Here is a 17694-nt window from a genome sequence, read left to right on the forward strand (position 1 = left end):
CAATTAAAATTAGTTGAAAATAATAAATAATTTAGAAATATACTTTTGTTTTCAAATATAGCTTTATAATAAATGATAAAAAAGATTAAAAAAAAATATACGAGATTAGTAGGAGCATATACATTTAAATTGAAATTAATAAAATGGATCACACTCCTCCTAAATTTGGAGCTAAGATCAGGAGGAGCTTATAAATAATTTAAAATTATTATATTATGTAAATTGATAATTTTTTTTTTTTTTTATTTAATAAAAGTCATACCTATTTTGATAATTTTACGAACTAAAATTATTTATTCAATCATAATTCAAACAACTTACTTGCAAAAACTACCTTATTTATAAAAGTTAATTCAAACATAAATCATATTTTTTTATAGGTACAAATATCTTCCTATTGAAAGTAATCATATTTGAGACACTATCACACACTAAATGTGAGCATTTCCTCCAATGAAAATTCAAACATTGATTCACTACATTGTCAACATAAATTGTGTTGCTCAATTTAACTTTTACCTGATCTAACTGTTTTAAAAACTAAGAAAATGTTTGAATAGAACCCAACTTATAATTTTAAAAATGATTTTATAGATATACGAAATAAATACTTAAAAAAATTTGTTTTTAAAAAGCACCTCTAGACATTTCCTACAATCCAAACGGGCGCTCTGACTTCTGAGGCGTCATCACTGGTCTTCGTCTTGCTCTGCTATGCCTTGTGCTCACTGACCCCGAAACGAGGTCATCGTATCGTAAAGATCTGAGAAAAAGGAAAACACAGTAATGGAGAGTAGCGAGGAAGAAGATGACTTTCCTTCCATTGAAGGCATAATCCCGCAGAGCAAGGTTGACTCCCTCTACCAGTCCCACACTGAAAAGGTTCGCTTTTCTTCTAACTTCTCCAATATTGATTTCCAACCCTTCATTTTGTAAGTGCATTAGCTAAATGTTAGTTCCCGAGAACAATGAACTCAATATTCGACATAAAAATTGGGATTTTGGGTTGTTATGCTTGATTTGTTGCTGTTCACTTAGTCTGCTAACTGGCGGGGATTTTGGCTACCTCCAAATTTACTTTCCTGTACCGCTTTTTAAGAAAGTGGTTGACTCCGGTTCTCCCATTGAGATGGATTACTGATCGTGTCTGATTTAATGTTATCTATTTGAATAACGCCTTTGATGTTTTGTGGTTTGGACGAGAGCATTGTTGTCTCTTCCCCAGTAAGGAAAATTTTCAATATTTTTTGTTTTGGTATATTTGCTGGGAAATTATGACACGAACCAGGCCAGACCTTGGACATCTCACCTGCATTTCATGCGCCCATGTAGATTGGCTTTGTGCTACATTCGAGCCATGGGCAAATACTTCAATACCATCTTCAATACCAAGGCTGTACAATTGCGGCTGGATTGTAGTGGAATGCTCTGACACTATGTGATAAGAACTTATCTGGAAAGATTTTGGGATGTCTCAAAGCCCTAAGGGTCATCTGTCTTGATTTTTTCCCAATAAAGGACATATCTTGCTTACTTTTTGAAACTTCAGCATCAGAAATGAGCCACCCTCAGTGGCTTCCTTCAAGATGTGTTTTTGACCATCTTGAGCTCTAGGCAGCCCTTTCTTTTGGCATCCCTTCTATGCTAACCAGCTCTTTGTAAGAGCACTGATTTCGTAGCTCAAGCTATCTATACATACAAGATTCACTACTCTATGAAATAAAATCCCTTGTGATCTTTATCCTTAGCAGATGTCCAAGACATCTCAGAAAGAAAAATACGGTTCAATACAATTCACATAGCTTTCTGATTAAACCAACTTTCTTAAACGGCCTCACAATTTCCTATCCTTCTGTTAGGTAAGGATATAGGTTGATTTTGAGGCTAAATCCCATCAGATACGGATCTCCCTGGGGGGAAAACTGATCAGAAACACCAAATTGAGGACATGAATACTCTCCTCCCACGAGAGCTCCAAAGACAAAGAAATACCTCTTAAAATCCAAGCATTCTTTCTTCTACAACCAACTGCACCATAATACTGCACATTGCCACAATAATTTATCCTCTTTTTCTTCCAATCTTTGATGGCACATCCTCTAAGAAAGATTTGTCCAATTCACTTTCAAAATTTCAGTAATTTGCTTTGTGTATATTAATCATTCATTTTAGTTTCTGTATTCATGGTTTAGCAGAGATGGATCTAGATCTAAACATATGGAGGGACAAAACAAAAGCTAAATAATATTGCCCCTGTTTTTCATTCTTTTTTTGTGGCTGTGGGTCCGGGGGGGCTGCTTGCCCCTCTACATGTTATTTTGGTTTGAGATTTTTGCTGTAAACTTAGGAGGTGTTTGGATAAAACCAAACTATGATTTGGAAAATAGCTTCTAGAGAGTAGATTCTTGGGAGAATAGATTTTGTGAAAAAGTGATTCTGATAAAGTGAGAGTGTTTGAATAGTTGTTATCAAAAGTACTTTTTATATGTGCAAATTATTAAAAAGAACATAAGTTAATATTATAATTACAAAAAAGATAGATTTTATAATATATTTGAATTTGAAGAAATAAATTTGTTGATAATATATTTTTTACCAACATAATTAATAATATATAAGAAAATGTAGTTAATAAATAATTAATATATGTATATATATTTATAAAATATAAGATTGAATATGTTCATAGAAAAATGATTTTTTTTCCAGAAAAATATTAATTTTCTTTAAAGATTTTAAACATGAAATCTCATAACATTTTTTCACAACTAGTTTTTGTAACAATAGACTACCTCCGAGGTTAGATTACAAAGAACCTATGAATAGATGGGAATAACAAAGAGAAAAAATTACCCATACTCATATATAATGAATTAAAGTTAAAATTGCGTAATTTTTTGGGTCAAAATTTATAATAGCCCTCTCCATATGAATAATAATAATTTAATAAAGAAATATGAAGATAATTCGTTTGGATTTACAATATGATCTTAAAATCACTGTGAGCTTTCTCATTCAAATAATTGCACAAATGAATATTATTCAAAGTTATACGAATTCAATATAAAATTGTAGCTAGTTCTTGGGAGGGTTTGAGAAGGTAAATCATTGATCTTTAAATGGGAATGGATAACAATATTATAGGACCTAAGGAGGAATGGATTCTGAGCAGTGAAGGCCAGAAGGCGGAAGAGAATGAAGACAAGAAATGAATAATTGAGGGTATATCCGTCTGGGCCAAAAAACAAAAAAAAGCACATATCCGTTGGAATACACAAAACCCACCCTGACACTCCAATTTTCTGCCCAAAAGCATATCCATTTCGCTTCTCCCCAAACCATGGTTTTTGGGGCCAAAACCATGGTTTCTGCTTTTTCCATAGTGTTTGGCTGCCCAAACAGGGCCTTATGCTTATATGGCCCTGTTCCAGGCCTTTTTTATCGCAGCTAAACCTGACTTTGGATTTGACACAAATGATAATGTTGTCCAACATGATTGTAAATAAAATGGGTTGCACTGGAGCTTTTAATCAGGCTTCCAATGACTTATGCATGTAGAGCTGGACGTATATGGCCATAAAAACTCATTGTTCTGGCCATTGAGGGAAAAAATATTTTGATTTTCATCTAGTTTGGTTAATACTGTGATAAAATAAATCAACCAATCTGAGAATTGCCCTATCTTTTTAATGTTGTGCATCTATGCGGAGGGAAACTTTTTTTATTAAGAATTGAAATCATAATTTTATAATGTCTTTGTTGTACACCACAATGGAAAATCTATTCCATGTTAAATTTGATGCCTGTGATGTGCTTTTGAAAACTTGACGTGTTTTAATGCTTTCAAATTGCTTGACCTTGTAGGGCTTATGATGCCAATCTCTTTTTAAGTCATTTTATTATTTTTTAGGTGAGTTCATTATAAATTGCACGGTGAATTTATATTTTAGATTGTGATGAAACTTCAACCCTGCAGGGTATTAGAAAGCTTTGCTGTGAGCTCTTGGATTTGAAGGATGCTGTGGAGAACTTGTGTGGCAATATGCACTCAAAGTTCCTGGCTTTCTTGAGGTAATATATGTCAGCTTCGTTAAATTTTTCTGAATCTCTTCCATCTATTCTTTCTTAATAATCATGTACCATTTTTTGGCCAACTGAATTTGGCGATGTTACCCTAAGGTATGCCAGAAAATTGTAATGACGTCTAAATTTTCTGCTAGATAAAATCATTTTCTTTCATTTTGTATGTATAAACAAGACAAACTATGGAATATCCATTCTGTAGTAGTAATGGCAGTTAGCAATTTCAGCTTCCTTATTGGATTAGGCATGCTATAGTTAAAGCTTTGAAACTTTTTGGGTTTACAACACAGCACTTCCTATAGAAAGAATGGGAAACCCATTGAATAAATCATCATCTTTAATGTCTGCCCAACAAAATTAGAATACGAGTGAAAATTTTTGATGTAGAACTATCATTATCCAGAGTAAGAACCTATCGAAAGAATGATTCAGAAATGTTCTTTATATTATTCCATTGTAGAGATAGTACATAAATAGGGTCAGATTTCCTTACAATATATTTGGAAATCTGATTGTATTGAATAGAATTTATGATAGGGAATCCCCATGATTGGAGACAGTGATTCTAGGTGATTTAGAAAAGGAAATACACAGCTTTAAGGGATCTGATCCAAACGGCAAGTGCTAGGAATTAGGGATTCGATTTTGACCCTCCCTCTCAAGCTGGAGAATAGATGTCAAGCATTCCCAGCTTGCTTTGAAGCCCTTCAAACTGTACCCTTGCTAATGGTTTAGTCATTATGTTTGCAATTTGGTTGGAGGACTTTTTGTAGGATAGATTTATGATGCCTGCTTCCACTTTCTCTTTAATAAAATGTCTGTCTATTTCCACATGCTCCGTTCTGTCATGGTAGACATGATTCCTTGTCATTTCAATACTTGCCTTGTTGTCACACCATAGATAAAGAGGTCCCTCATAGGGTATTCTGAGCTCTTTAAGGAGCCTTGTGATCCAGATTCCTTCACACATTCCTAGGGCAACTACTCTTAACTCAGATTCAGCACTACTTACTAGATACTATGAACTGCTTCTTGCTCCTCCATGTTACCGAGTTCCTCCTCACATATGTGCAGTGGACCTTCTATGCTCTACTACTCTCCCATGATCTGTATCTGTGTATATTTCTATGCTTCTCATTCTATTTTTCTCAAAGAAGATAACTTTTCCAGGATTAAGTTTTAGCTGACTTGGGATTCTGAGCACGGCTTCCATATGTTTTTCTTAAGGTTAGTGCATGAATTGGCTTACCACTCCTACTACATAGCTTATGTTAGGACGTGTGTGAGTTAAGTAAATTAGCTTTCCCACCAGTCTTTTTGAGTTAACTGGAGTGCCGTTTGGTTTCAACTCTAAGTTGCAAGTAGCTTCTATTGGTGTTTCACTAGGTTTTGATCCGAGCATTCCTGTCTCATGGAGAAGGTCAAGTGCATACTTCCGTTGGTATACATTAATCCCTTTCTTTGATCTTGCCACTTCCATGCTTAGGAATTACCTCATCTGCCCAAGGTCTTTAACTTGAAATTCTGCAGCCAATGCCCTCTTTAGTAGATTTATTGTCGTATCATCATTTCTTGTGATTATAATATCGCCAACATAAACAATAAGTATGGTAACCATCCTATTGTTATGTCTTACAAATAGTGTTTGGTCTGCTTCCCCTTGGAGATACCCAAGGCACTTTAGGACCTTTGCAAATCTATCGAACCAGGCCCTAGGTGATTGTTTTAGTTTATAGTGACTTTTTGAGCTTGTAGACTTTCGTAGTGATTTCAGTTCCTCCCACTCCCTCAGGAATCTCCATGTAAACTTCCTTATCTAAATCTCCATTGAGAAAAGCATTCTTTATGTCTAGTTGATGTAGGGGCCAGTTGGACGCTATGGATAGTAGAACCTTGATGGCGTTGAATTTGGCTACTGAGCCAAAAGTCTCCTCATAGTCAATTCCTTAAGTCTGAGTGTATCCCTTTGCTTGCTACGAGCCTTGCTTTGTACTTGTTGAGACTGCCATCAAGATTGAACTTTGGCATGAAGACCCATTTGCAACCTACCACTCTCTTTCCTAGGGGTATTTTTGTGATGTCCCACGTTTTGTTCTCCTTTAGGGCTTTAAGTTCTTTTTCCATTGCCTTTCTCCAATTGGGATTGGTCATGGCTTGTTGGAAGGTTTCTGGTATCTTCACCTGTGCACTGTTAGCAACAAAGTTTTGCATTCTAGTAGAAAGGTTACCACATGATACAAATCTTTGTATAGGATGTTGGGTACATGATCTTATTCCCTGTCTTAGAGCAATTTGCCATCCCAAGTCCTCGGGATCCAATTCTATGTTAGATTCATGGTCTTGCCTTGGAGTGGGAGAGTCTTCTCTTTCATCTTGGTTTTTAGGGTTGTTCTTGGTATTGCGGTCGTCTGTTTCTTGATTTTCAGTGTTTACAAGGTCATTAGGGTTGGTGTTAGATCTGGTTGCTGTATTTTCGTTGCTGGTTGAGTTTTCTGGTTCCTCATGTGGGTTTTCTGGGGTGAGTAGTGTAGTTTCAGGTTTGTTTAGTGGGTTTGCTGGTGGAGTGATTGCTGTTTCAGGTTTGTTCTGCAGAGTTTCTGGGGTGTGAGTGACTTCAGTTTCAGGTGTGAAGTGAGTGTCCTGAATTAGCCATTCTTTGTCTGTATAATTCTCCCCCGAATGGGTAATTTAGGGTAATATGCTTCTTCCTCATAGAAGACAGCATTTTTTGTGAAGTAAACATTTTTAGTGGTTGGGGAATAACACTTATATCCTTTTTGTGTTGGAGAATATCCCAAAAAAATACACTTTTCGGCCCTTGACTCGAGTTTTCCTGTATTTTTATAAATGAACACTGCACACTCAAAAACTTTAGTTGGTAGGTTATTAATTAGAGGGGAATTTGGATAGTTTTCAAGTAATTTCTGGACAGGAGTTTTTAAATCCAGTACTTTGGAGGGTACTCTATTTGTGAGATATGTTGTTGTTAATACTGCTTCTCCCCAAAAAAGGTTTGGTTCATTTTTCTCAATCACTATTGTGCGGTTCACTTCCAGCAAGTGTTTATTCTTTCTTTCTGCCCCTCCATTCTGTTGGGGGGTGTAAATGCAGGAAGTTTGATGATGTACCCTTGTTAGTCAAGAAAATTTTTGAAGGACCTATTCATATTTTTTTTTTTGCATTATCACTGTGCAAAACTTTAATTGTGGTTTGAAATTGATTTTTCACAAAGATGAAAAACCTTTTGAAAGTTTCAAAAACTTCAGATTTTTCTTTCAATAGGAAAACCCAAGTCATTCACATGTGATCATTGATAAAGGTAACAAACCAGCGTGTATTGGAGGGATTTTTACCCTTTGTAGGCCCCCAAATGTCACTGTGAATGAGAGTGAAAGGGGTAGTAGGCTTATAGGGTTGTTTAGGGTAGGTACCTCTAGTTTGTTTTGCAAATTGACATGTATCACACCTTAGGAAATCTAACGAGTCTTTATTGAAAAGTTGTGGAAACAAATATTTCATGTAGCTGAAGCTAGGGTGGCCTAACCTATGGTGCCATAATAAGATGTCTTTGTTTTGAGTGTGGTGGCTAACCATTGCATGTCTTGTTCCCTATTGTTCATGCTTAAATAGTAGAGTCCATCCCACTCCTTAGCCTTGCCAATCGTCCTCCCCGAGACTAGATCCTGAAACACACATTCGGTGTCATTGAATAAGACATGGTATTGTTGACTTTTAGTTAGTTTGCTTACAAAAATCAGATTACATTTTAGTTCAAGCACATATAGCACATTATGTATGGTGAGGTACTCAGATAGTTCAATAGTTCCAATACCACATACTCGAGTTGTATTTAAGAGTTTTAAAAAGGGATTTATTACCAGTCATGTGGTCTGAAGCTCCAAAATCAACAATCCAAATATCGTCACTGGTCAGGGCAATTATAGAGTTACTTGACTTTACTAAATTGGTGGTAGGGAGACTGGTTTGTTTTTTCTGAATTCATCTCAGCATTTGGAGCTCTTCTAGGCTCAATTTTTCTCCCTCCTCTTCTTTCTTCTTAGCGTGATAGCCTTTCCTTTCTGTTCTTCGTTTGTTGTTCAGGTTAGGTGGCTTTCCATGGAGTTTCTAGCACATGTCCTTGGTATGACTCTTTTTGCTGCAGTGATCACACCGTTTTTTTGTCTTTCTTTTTTGTTCAGTTGAGTTGGTCCCCTTTGTGATTAGTGCAGAAGCCTTGGTCTGTATAACTGGTGTTTGTGCGAGTTGTTTCCTGCTTTCCTCACATTTGACCATGTTAAATGTTTCAAACAGAGAAGTGAGAGGCTTGAGGCCTATAATCTGGCCCCTAACATTCTCGAAGGTATCGGTTAGTCCCAATAAAAATTCATAGGTTCTCTCTATTTCAATAAGTTGTCTATAGCATTGAGCATCTACAACTCATTTCCATGAGTGTACCTCAAACAGATCTAGTCGTTGCCAAATTCTCATGAGAGTACTATAATACTAGGTTATAGTCATTGTACCTTGCTTAAGCTCCTTGAGTTGTTTCTTTAGTTGGTAAAGTGCTCCTTTGTTGTCAACAGAGGAGTAGGTTCGTTTGGTAGCATCCCATATCTCCTTTGCTGTTCTAGCGAGCAAGTATCCTTCACTGATTTATAGTGTCATTGAGTTACGTAAATAGGCCATGACTTGGTTATTTTTAGTGAACCATGTGTCAAATGATGGGTCATCTGGTAGTGATTGTTGTGCCTGGCCATCAATGTACTTCTCTTTCCGGCGGCCCCTCAAGTACATTGGGATGCTTTGTGACCACTAGAGATAATTGCTTCCATTTAGCTTATGAGCAACCACCATCTGTTGGCTTTCAATTGCAAAGGTGAGCTCTGGCGCCATTGTGGAGCTAGTGGAGGGGCCAGTTGCGGTAGAGGATGATGAATCTAAAGTGGCCGAGGTACTCGATGCGCGGGATGAGGAAGAAGCAATCATCAGGGCTATCGGAATTGGGCCCGTGCTTGATTGATTGCATCGTAGAGTTACAAAGGAGGAAACTCTTTGCTGTTCATTCTTTTCTCCTTTGCTCTGATACCATATCGGAACAATGATTCAGAAATGTTTTTCATATTATTCCATTGTAGAAATAGTACATAAACAGGGTCAGATTTCATTACAATATATTTGGAAATTGATTGTATTGAATAGAATTTATGATAGGGAATCCCCATGATTGGAGACTGTGATTCTAGGTGTTTATCATGAATTTCAAAATTTAAAGTACTAATCATTTTCCTTAGCAAGAATCACGGTGCTGGCTTAGTACGTTGAAAGTTGATCTAATACGGAAGCCTGATAAAAATATGAGTTGCAAGCTGTTGCTTTTTTTATTTATTATTTATTTTTCTTTTTAACTTTTTTAAGTTTTAGTTTTTTCAAAAAAGAACCATTCTAAAAGCTCAATCATACATGTGTGAAAGGGAAGATAGGGAATCTGCAGCTAAAGTGGGGGTTCTAGTGAGGAATCTTTCCATTAGCACTAGTTTGTTTGGTGTGGGGCCCTTAACAGCTTGTGGTTATCTGGGTGATGGAGATGGAAAAGGGCCTGTACTTGACATGAGAATTTTGCTGATGAATTAATTTGCACCGAGTACAATCTGCATTCCTCTGTACCGCTTAAGCTGTTAGTAGAACGTTGAGGAATGCTCTTCTGTATTTGTATCCTTGGTTTGCATCCATCATACAAATTCCCCGTAGACTTGATATGTGGGTAAAACATAAACCCACTTTTTCCTTTTGGTATGAAAATCAATTTTAGGGAGGGCGGTCAATGAGAACTGAACTATAGAGAGAGAATTGAATTATCTTAAAACCCCATTTCTCAATATCTTATATTATTGAATCTTGTTCTGTTTTTTGTGGTCATTGTAGGATATCTGAAGAGGCAGTGGAAGTAAAGCATGAATTGATTGAGCTGCGAAAGCATATTTCGGCTCAAGGTATTCTTGTGCAGGATTTGATGACTGGTGTCTCCCATGAATTAGAAAAATGGAACCAGTCAAGCAATGATGTTGATCAAATTCAGCAAGAACCTGAAATATCTGAACTTCTTGAGCCCTTAACAAATGAAAGATATGACCGCAAAACAGTATTTTTGGAGAACATTGATGTTCTCTTGGCTGAACATAAGTTGGAAGAAGCACTGGAGGCAATAGATGCTGAAGAAAAGAGTTCCCCAGAGCTAAAAGGCTCGGGGAACTTGTCAGATGAAGCATCCTCATATAAGTCAGCTTTCTTGGAAAGAAAGGCAATGCTTGAGGACCAGCTGGTTGCAATTGCTGAGCAGCCTTCCATTAGCTTCTGTGAGCTGAAGAAGGCCTTGTCTTCTTTAATCAGACTTGGAAAAGGACCTCTAGCACACCAGCTACTGCTGAAATTTTATGGGTCTCACCTCCAAAAGAGGATAGAGGCCTTGCTTCCCTCTTGTTCTCTCTGTCCTGAGACATTTTCTTCTACATTAGCTAGGCTTGTTTTTTCTGTAATCTCTATGACGACAAAGGAATCTGCTTCAATTTTTGGAGACAATCCTGTTTTTACCAATAGGGTTGTTCAGTGGGCAGAGTGGGAAATTGAATATTTTGTACGATTGATAAAGGAGAACTCGCCCCCATCTGAGACTGTTTCTGCCTTACGTGCTGCAAGCAATGGCATTCAAGCTAGTCTGAACTATTGCTTAATGTTGGAGTCCCAGGGACTGAAAATGTCTAAGTTATTGCTCGTGCTTTTGCGTCCTTCTGTTGAAGAAGTTTTAGAATCTAATTTTAGACGTGCTAGAAGAGTAGTTCTTGGCTTGACAGAATCTGATGAGTGCTTCCCATTGTCACCACAATTTGCATCTTCATTGTCTGCGATAGTAACATCATCTAGTAGCATCCTTGTTGATAGTGGAATGCGTTTTATGTACATAACTGAGGTAAGTTAATTTCCTATAATATAGCTAATTAAGTAGACAATCATTTAGTTTATATCATGTCTGAGGTGATGCCTGAGCTTTACTATTTTACATGCAAGAATTTGTGAAAATTGTAGTAGGACCAGTAAAAGCCTTTGTCTTCAGCCCCTTTCCTCTTGTTATTTCTGTTATGAGGAGGACTCTTACAATAGATGTGATTTTCATCTCAACAGAGCGTTATCTAAAGTTCTCAAAAAACGTACTTTTGTCATCTGCTGAAAGAATTATTTATTATTTAATAGAGTCTTGACATACTCAAGTTAGCGTGAGTGGTCAAGACTCTTGTTCCTTAAATAAATGGTTGGGGTTTCAATTTCCAACCTTTATGTGTTGAGTAAACCTAATTAGGAGGGTTTTAGCCTTTACCCTTCATGCTCCAAGGGAGATTAATCTCTGCTACAGACCTAGTGTCTTGGAAAAAAAAAAAAAAAAAATCATGGCAATGTATCAGGTTTTAGTAAAGCTTCCTTGTTAGCCATGTTCTCTAGTGCTTACTTTGGTACTTCCGTAATGCATAATGAATGGTTATTGCGTTTATAGCTTTTGATGCTTTACAAGTGCCAATTGTAGAAGTTACGTTCTGGAAGTGCATATAATATTTTCTCTCTTGCATGCCTTATGAATAATACATGTATTTGTGCGGATTCATCTCCCTTCTCTTTCAACCACTTTGTACAAAATTGGAAAATAACAGTAATGATGCAATGAATTATTTTTAAGATTGTGTTTCTTAGTGTTGTTGCCCTCACAAACTCAACTAGTGTAGGATGCGTAGTGGTGTATATTTATTAATTATTGGATTTGGTGGTCATATCTGTTCAGTTACCTATCTAGGTAAAACTCCTCATGCATTAGGAGATTATCTTTATCTAGGGTTTATTATTATTTAAGAGTCTCACTTATCTTTATCGTAACCTTTATGAGTTGTATATCTTAAGATTATTATTATAAATAATAGAAGAGAGGGGCTGCCACTGTGTTAGAGTTCTGCATGTCTGTGAGCCTCTTCATTCATCATATTTATGCTCCTTGTCTTGAATTTTACTACATAATTTACGCTCCCCCTCTCTGTGTTGGCATTTACAGCTGTCGTGTTTTAGTTTGACTGAATGTAAGCAAGTATAACGGTGAGCACTGCAATAAGTGCCTATGATTGAACTTGCATGGAACTTTGCTTTGCCCATTATTAATTTGAACGTAAATGCTGTATTCATGGACCTATGGTGCAATTTACAGGAGATATTAGGACAGTTGACGCCCTTGGCCATTTTGCATTTTGGAGGAAGTTTACTGAGCAGAATTTCTCAGCTATTTGATAAGTACATGGATGCTCTTATCAAAGCCCTGCCAGGTCCTTCTGATGATGATAATCTTCCAGAGCTGAAAGAGGCTATGCCATTCAGAGCTGAGACAGACTCAGAACAACTTGCAGTATTGGGTGTTGCATTTACCATTTTTGACGAACTGTTACCAAATGCTGTGATATCAATGTGGAAGCAACAAAATGAAAGGAATGAACCAAAGAGTGCAAATGCTGAGACTGTTGTTCCCAATACTAGTATAGAATTGAAGGAGTGGAGAAAACATCTTCAGCATTCTTTTGACAAACTTAGGGATCATTTTTGCAGGCAGTATGTGTTGAGTTTCATTTATTCACGAGAAGGAAAAACACGACTGAATGCCCAAATTTACTTGAGTGAAAACCGAGGTGATCATTATCGGGACTCTGAGCCCTTGCCTTCGCTTCCATTTCAGGTCATTACTCTTTTTCTTCAGCTTTAGCTGCAGAACTTGTTTTGGTACTCTATTTGCTTTTATTGGGTTTTTTATGGCTAGACGTTCCCTTTGTATTTCCATGCTTACTTTTTGATAGTATTTAATATTGATTCTTCTTTTCCCTTATCCACTTCAATTTTACTAGTAGTCTCCATCTTGTGACAATTTTGATGCTTAACTGGTGTCTATGTTGTGCTCAGCATAATAAAAATTTACCATTTATACATACTGCTAGTTTCATGACGTTTTCTTGTACAATTGAGTCTTCAATTTGCTTTTCACCTTAAGCACAATTTTTATCTTAAGTGATAGCGTGCAGGCGACTTTGAGTAGTAATTGAAAAATGGGAGCTTTTTTACTGAACATCTTTTATCTACTGATAACTCCATCTTTTGTGAAGACTGCACATAGAAAATTTGCTACTTAAGATTATATTGCAGCGTTAAGGTGGTTTCAACTGAAGATTGACCAAATAAGGATTGAATAAAGATGTGTTGGATTTGGATAGGACATTAAATTGTGTGATTGCTATCTTTCTACGAAGTTAATAATTGTTATCTTTTTGGTTTCCTGCTGATATGTGCAGGCATTATTTGCAAAGCTGCAACAATTAGCCACTGTGGCTGGAGATGTATTACTTGGGAAAGAGAAAATACAGAAGATTTTACTTGCTAGATTAACAGAGACTGTTGTTATGTGGTTATCAGATGAGCAAGAGTTCTGGGGTGTGTTAGAGGATAATTCAGCACCCCTGCGGCCACTTGGCTTGCAGCAGGTACTTTGATATCTAAAAGCTACCTTTTCTATTTACCTATCTTCTTCTGGAACAAGCTCTAATCATTTTATTGTCTTACATCATTTTTATAAATAATCATGTTATTATGCATCAAATTTTAGGGAAAATGCCCAAACTCCTTTAAAATTCGGGTCACTTGCATTATTGCATGCATGCCCATAAACTTTCAAAACCGAAAAATAGATATCAACTTTTCCTCTGAAAATAGGTCTCTCTGTCTAGTTTTCCTTTTAACACCATCTCTCCATTTGCCACTTCAACTCTCTGGTAACTCCCTGAGCCAGAACAATTTGCCACTTCAACTCTCTGGTAGCTCCCTGAGCCAGAACAATTCGCCACATAATTTATGAGATAACTTCGTTATGGATAAAATAGATAGAGGGACATAATTTACGGTTTTTTCAGAAGGTTTTTTGCAAGTGGCCTAAAGTTCAAGGGTTTCCCCACATTTTCCACACTGAATTTTAGATACAGTTTTAATATTATTTAAATTCAGATTACTATCTCTTTTTCATCTTATCGGTGTTGAGTTGAAGATTCACACCTCAAATTGGGTCATGAGTTACCATATAAGACCCATTAGTTTGACTAATATGAGTCTCATGAATATGAAAGGCAGATAAGCAAATTTTTTACCCTATTTATTCTCCTTGGATCATTGAACATTTCTCAGGAGACGCTACAAAAATGACATTTTAAATTTTAGATGACTTATTTGTTACTTTATTGTATTGAATATAAATTTAACAAGCCCCTGTGATTACTTATTTATATGGTCTGCAAAAATTTTGATGTTTAAAGTCTTAAAATGTCATTAATACGAGTCATTAGCTATCATTTTCTGTTGTGTTTTTTTTTTTTCCCGGCGTCCTCTGAATCATAATTGACTCTTCGTGGCAGTTGATTCTTGATATGCACTTTACTGTTGAAATTGCACGCTTTGCGGGATATCCATCTCGACATGTCCATCAAATTGCATCAGCTATAATTGCTCGTGCCATCAGGACCTTCTCTGCTAGGGGCATTGATTTACAGAGGTATTCTTCATTTCTTCAGCCTATGTTCTTGCCTCTTTCCTGTATTCATATGTTTTCTACTGGATGAGGATCCTCTCATGTGATAATATCGGTGTCATTTTAGTCCATTACACATTTTACTTTAAAAGTAAATCAAGAAATAAAATAATGCCTTATCACATTTCATAGAAAAATTGGCTTAGTAAAGCGATGAATATTGAAGATTTTAGTTATCATCTTATATGTTATCGTTTTTATTGGTTGGGTTTTAAGTGAAAACCAGATAAACAGGTCCTGCACATTGTATGGAGTGTGTGCATTACATGAAGTCTAACTAATGAATCTGTGCTGTTCATGATTCATGAATAGTGCTGTCTTATTATTCATTGCTCGTAAAAATGTGGTTAATTGTAAATTTTATATATTAATCATGAGAAGTGACTAAAATGACTATTATGGGGTCCTAATATCATGTGACGGTCTCCTTTTACTTGTATTTCTCCTTTCTTGTTGACATGCTTAGTTCTTTCAGCTTGAGGCCATTGGTATATTGTTGTATTCTTTCTTCGATGTTGAATGAGATTTTCCACATTCTCTCTCAAAGCAGGAAAAAAAGGGCACAATAACAATTAAGGACCTTATAAGTAATTCAATGTAAATCGAGTCTCTTTATATAACCAAAACTTCAAAATTTATAGCTCAAACTTCTCTATTTACAACTTGAAGATTCTTATTTCACATTAATCTTCTTATAAGGTCTTACATTTGTTATAGACTTGAAATTAATATTGAGGGGGTGTTTGGATAGAAACCAAACCATGGTTTCAGAAGTGCTTTTACAGTTTACGAAGTAAATATGTGGAGGAATTTGTCTCGTTTTGCAGAAAAGTGCTTCTGAAACCATGGTTTGGAGGTTGCCAAACACCCCCTGAATATTGATTGAGTTGCGACTAAAATGACACTATCATGTGATATCATGAGAGGAACCTGATCTCGTGATCTTCCACTGGGGTCTGGGAATCTGACTGCTCATTATTGTCATTTTTGGTTAGTGCACTTCCTGAGGATGAATGGTTTGTGGAGACTGCAAAGTCTGCAATAGGCAAATTATTGCTGGGGGCTTCTGGGTCTGAGACATCTGATATAGACGAAGATCACATAATTTTGAATGAAGAAGTTGTGTCAGATTCAGATACTGCATCATCCCTTTCTTCATTGGAATCTACAGACTCATTTGCTTCTGCTAGAGCAAGCATGGCAGAAGCTGAAAGCCCTTCTAGCTTGTCTGATGCAGAAAGCTAGTTGAAGTTTTTTTAACCTAGAAGGCTGATCTGTTCTTAATTTTCAGATTGCAACATCAGGTTATAATTTGTGGTGTATTAAATAGGACACATAAGATTTGTTGTAGGACATAAACTATGGGCTAAATTATATCTCAAGTTAGAAAGTTATGCATGCATGAATTTTCCAAAAGCTTACCTTGGAACACACGGTAACGGAAGAGCAAAAACCACTGGTCAGTAAAACATGGGAAAAAACAAGGAAGTTGCTGCGTGGGACATTTTCTCTATTATATAGAAGGAAAAAACAATTCTTTTTTCTCCCTTTTAGATAAAAGGAGATAGGAAAGCATAATACTTCCTAAATGTAACACCTATTATATTTATACTATAAAATAAGTTTTACATTTTAATTATATAAAATGGTAATAAAACTTCAAACTAATTTTTTTGTGGTGGCAATTTTGCTATGATTTTAATTTTTAGGGTAAATTTGTATTTAGAAAAGTTTTCAGATGTGTGGCTTGACCTGATAAAATTTCAGTCTTTTTTATCTTCATTGTCAACATTTCAACGTTGTTTGTCACGGATGTAGGAGTTTTGTGCCGTCATAGAATATCTTATGGACATTTTTGCCCTTCTGCTTATTTACACATGGGACGAGACTAAACCCTTACTAATGGATATTTGGCCTTTGTTACGAGTTGAAAAATTTTACATCGTGATGGGTGAAACTTGTCCCGTAATATATATTAAAATTCTTGTCACTCCTCACAAAATACTCTGAGCGTATATATATAGATATAGATATTTACCCCTTAGCAGAAAAATGAAATATATAATATAATAAGTTATACTATTAATAAATTATCTTATTACACATTACTAGTCTTCAGTGTTGCCTTAAATAATAATTTCTAACTCAAATTCCTATACTTTCCCTCAATTTTTAATTGGGTACCCATATATTTTTTCTTAATCAATCCATTTAATTTTACCTTTTCAGCAACATTAATACTTTGTAACTTTGTTCTATTAACATTTTAATCTCTATTTAAGGGTTAACGATATTAATAAAACAAAATTAAAGATTTAACTAAGAGAAGAAAACACATAGACATCAAATTGATAAAAAAAAAAAAAAAATATAGATACGTCCAAAATGGTTTTTCTTTATATAATAATAATGATGATATTGTGCCTACTATAACTATTTTCTTCTTCATGATGAATTGATTACCATTTCCGCCTTTACACTTGGAAATCGGAGAAAAAAAGTGAAAAAATATTACTACTTCGGTCCTAAATGTAAGACCCTTATACTAGTGTGTATAAGGGTCTTACATTTAGGACTGGAGGAGTACGTCTTTAAATTCAACTTTTCTATATCTGACGTCTGATAGATATCAGCAGAATATTGAGGAATAGAATAGACAGAATAATAAAAATAATAATATATAAATATTAACGTTAGATAATGTCATTTGCATCCCGAACCCGCACGCATTCATTGAATAAGAGCTCTGTTTCCCTTCTAGAACTGAAAGAAAGAAAGAAAAGAAGGATGAAGTTATAAGGTTAACGGGCGGCCGATAACTTTATGGAACATTTTAGGGACGTTGAAGTTGAGATAAGGCCTAAACTTTTCCTTGGTTTGCTTCCCATGAACTTTTAGTAAGATTCTTAAATCACTTGCTAAGACAAGATTAACCACAAGAACTCTATACACACAGACAAACT

General features: G+C 35.8%; 1 protein-coding gene across 1 annotated transcript; it reads left to right on the top strand.

The window, feature by feature from the left end:
• Window positions 1-696: 696 nt before the first annotated feature.
• LOC114741090 (exocyst complex component EXO84C) lies at window positions 697-16247 on the top strand. Its single transcript, XM_028929349.1, has 7 exons — window positions 697-882; window positions 3977-4071; window positions 10006-11047; window positions 12323-12841; window positions 13449-13637; window positions 14559-14695; window positions 15727-16247. The coding sequence occupies exons 1-7, from the start codon at window positions 787-789 to the stop codon at window positions 15974-15976; spliced, it is 2328 nt and encodes a 775-aa protein (XP_028785182.1). The 5' UTR covers window positions 697-786; the 3' UTR covers window positions 15977-16247.
• The last annotated feature ends 1447 nt before the right edge of the window (window positions 16248-17694 follow it).

The sequence above is a fragment of the Neltuma alba genome, unplaced genomic scaffold (genome assembly GCF_004799145.2).
Source record: "Neltuma alba isolate B1F8T4 unplaced genomic scaffold, ASM479914v2 tig00003268_pilon, whole genome shotgun sequence".
Classification (NCBI taxonomy): Eukaryota; Viridiplantae; Streptophyta; class Magnoliopsida; order Fabales; family Fabaceae; genus Neltuma; species Neltuma alba.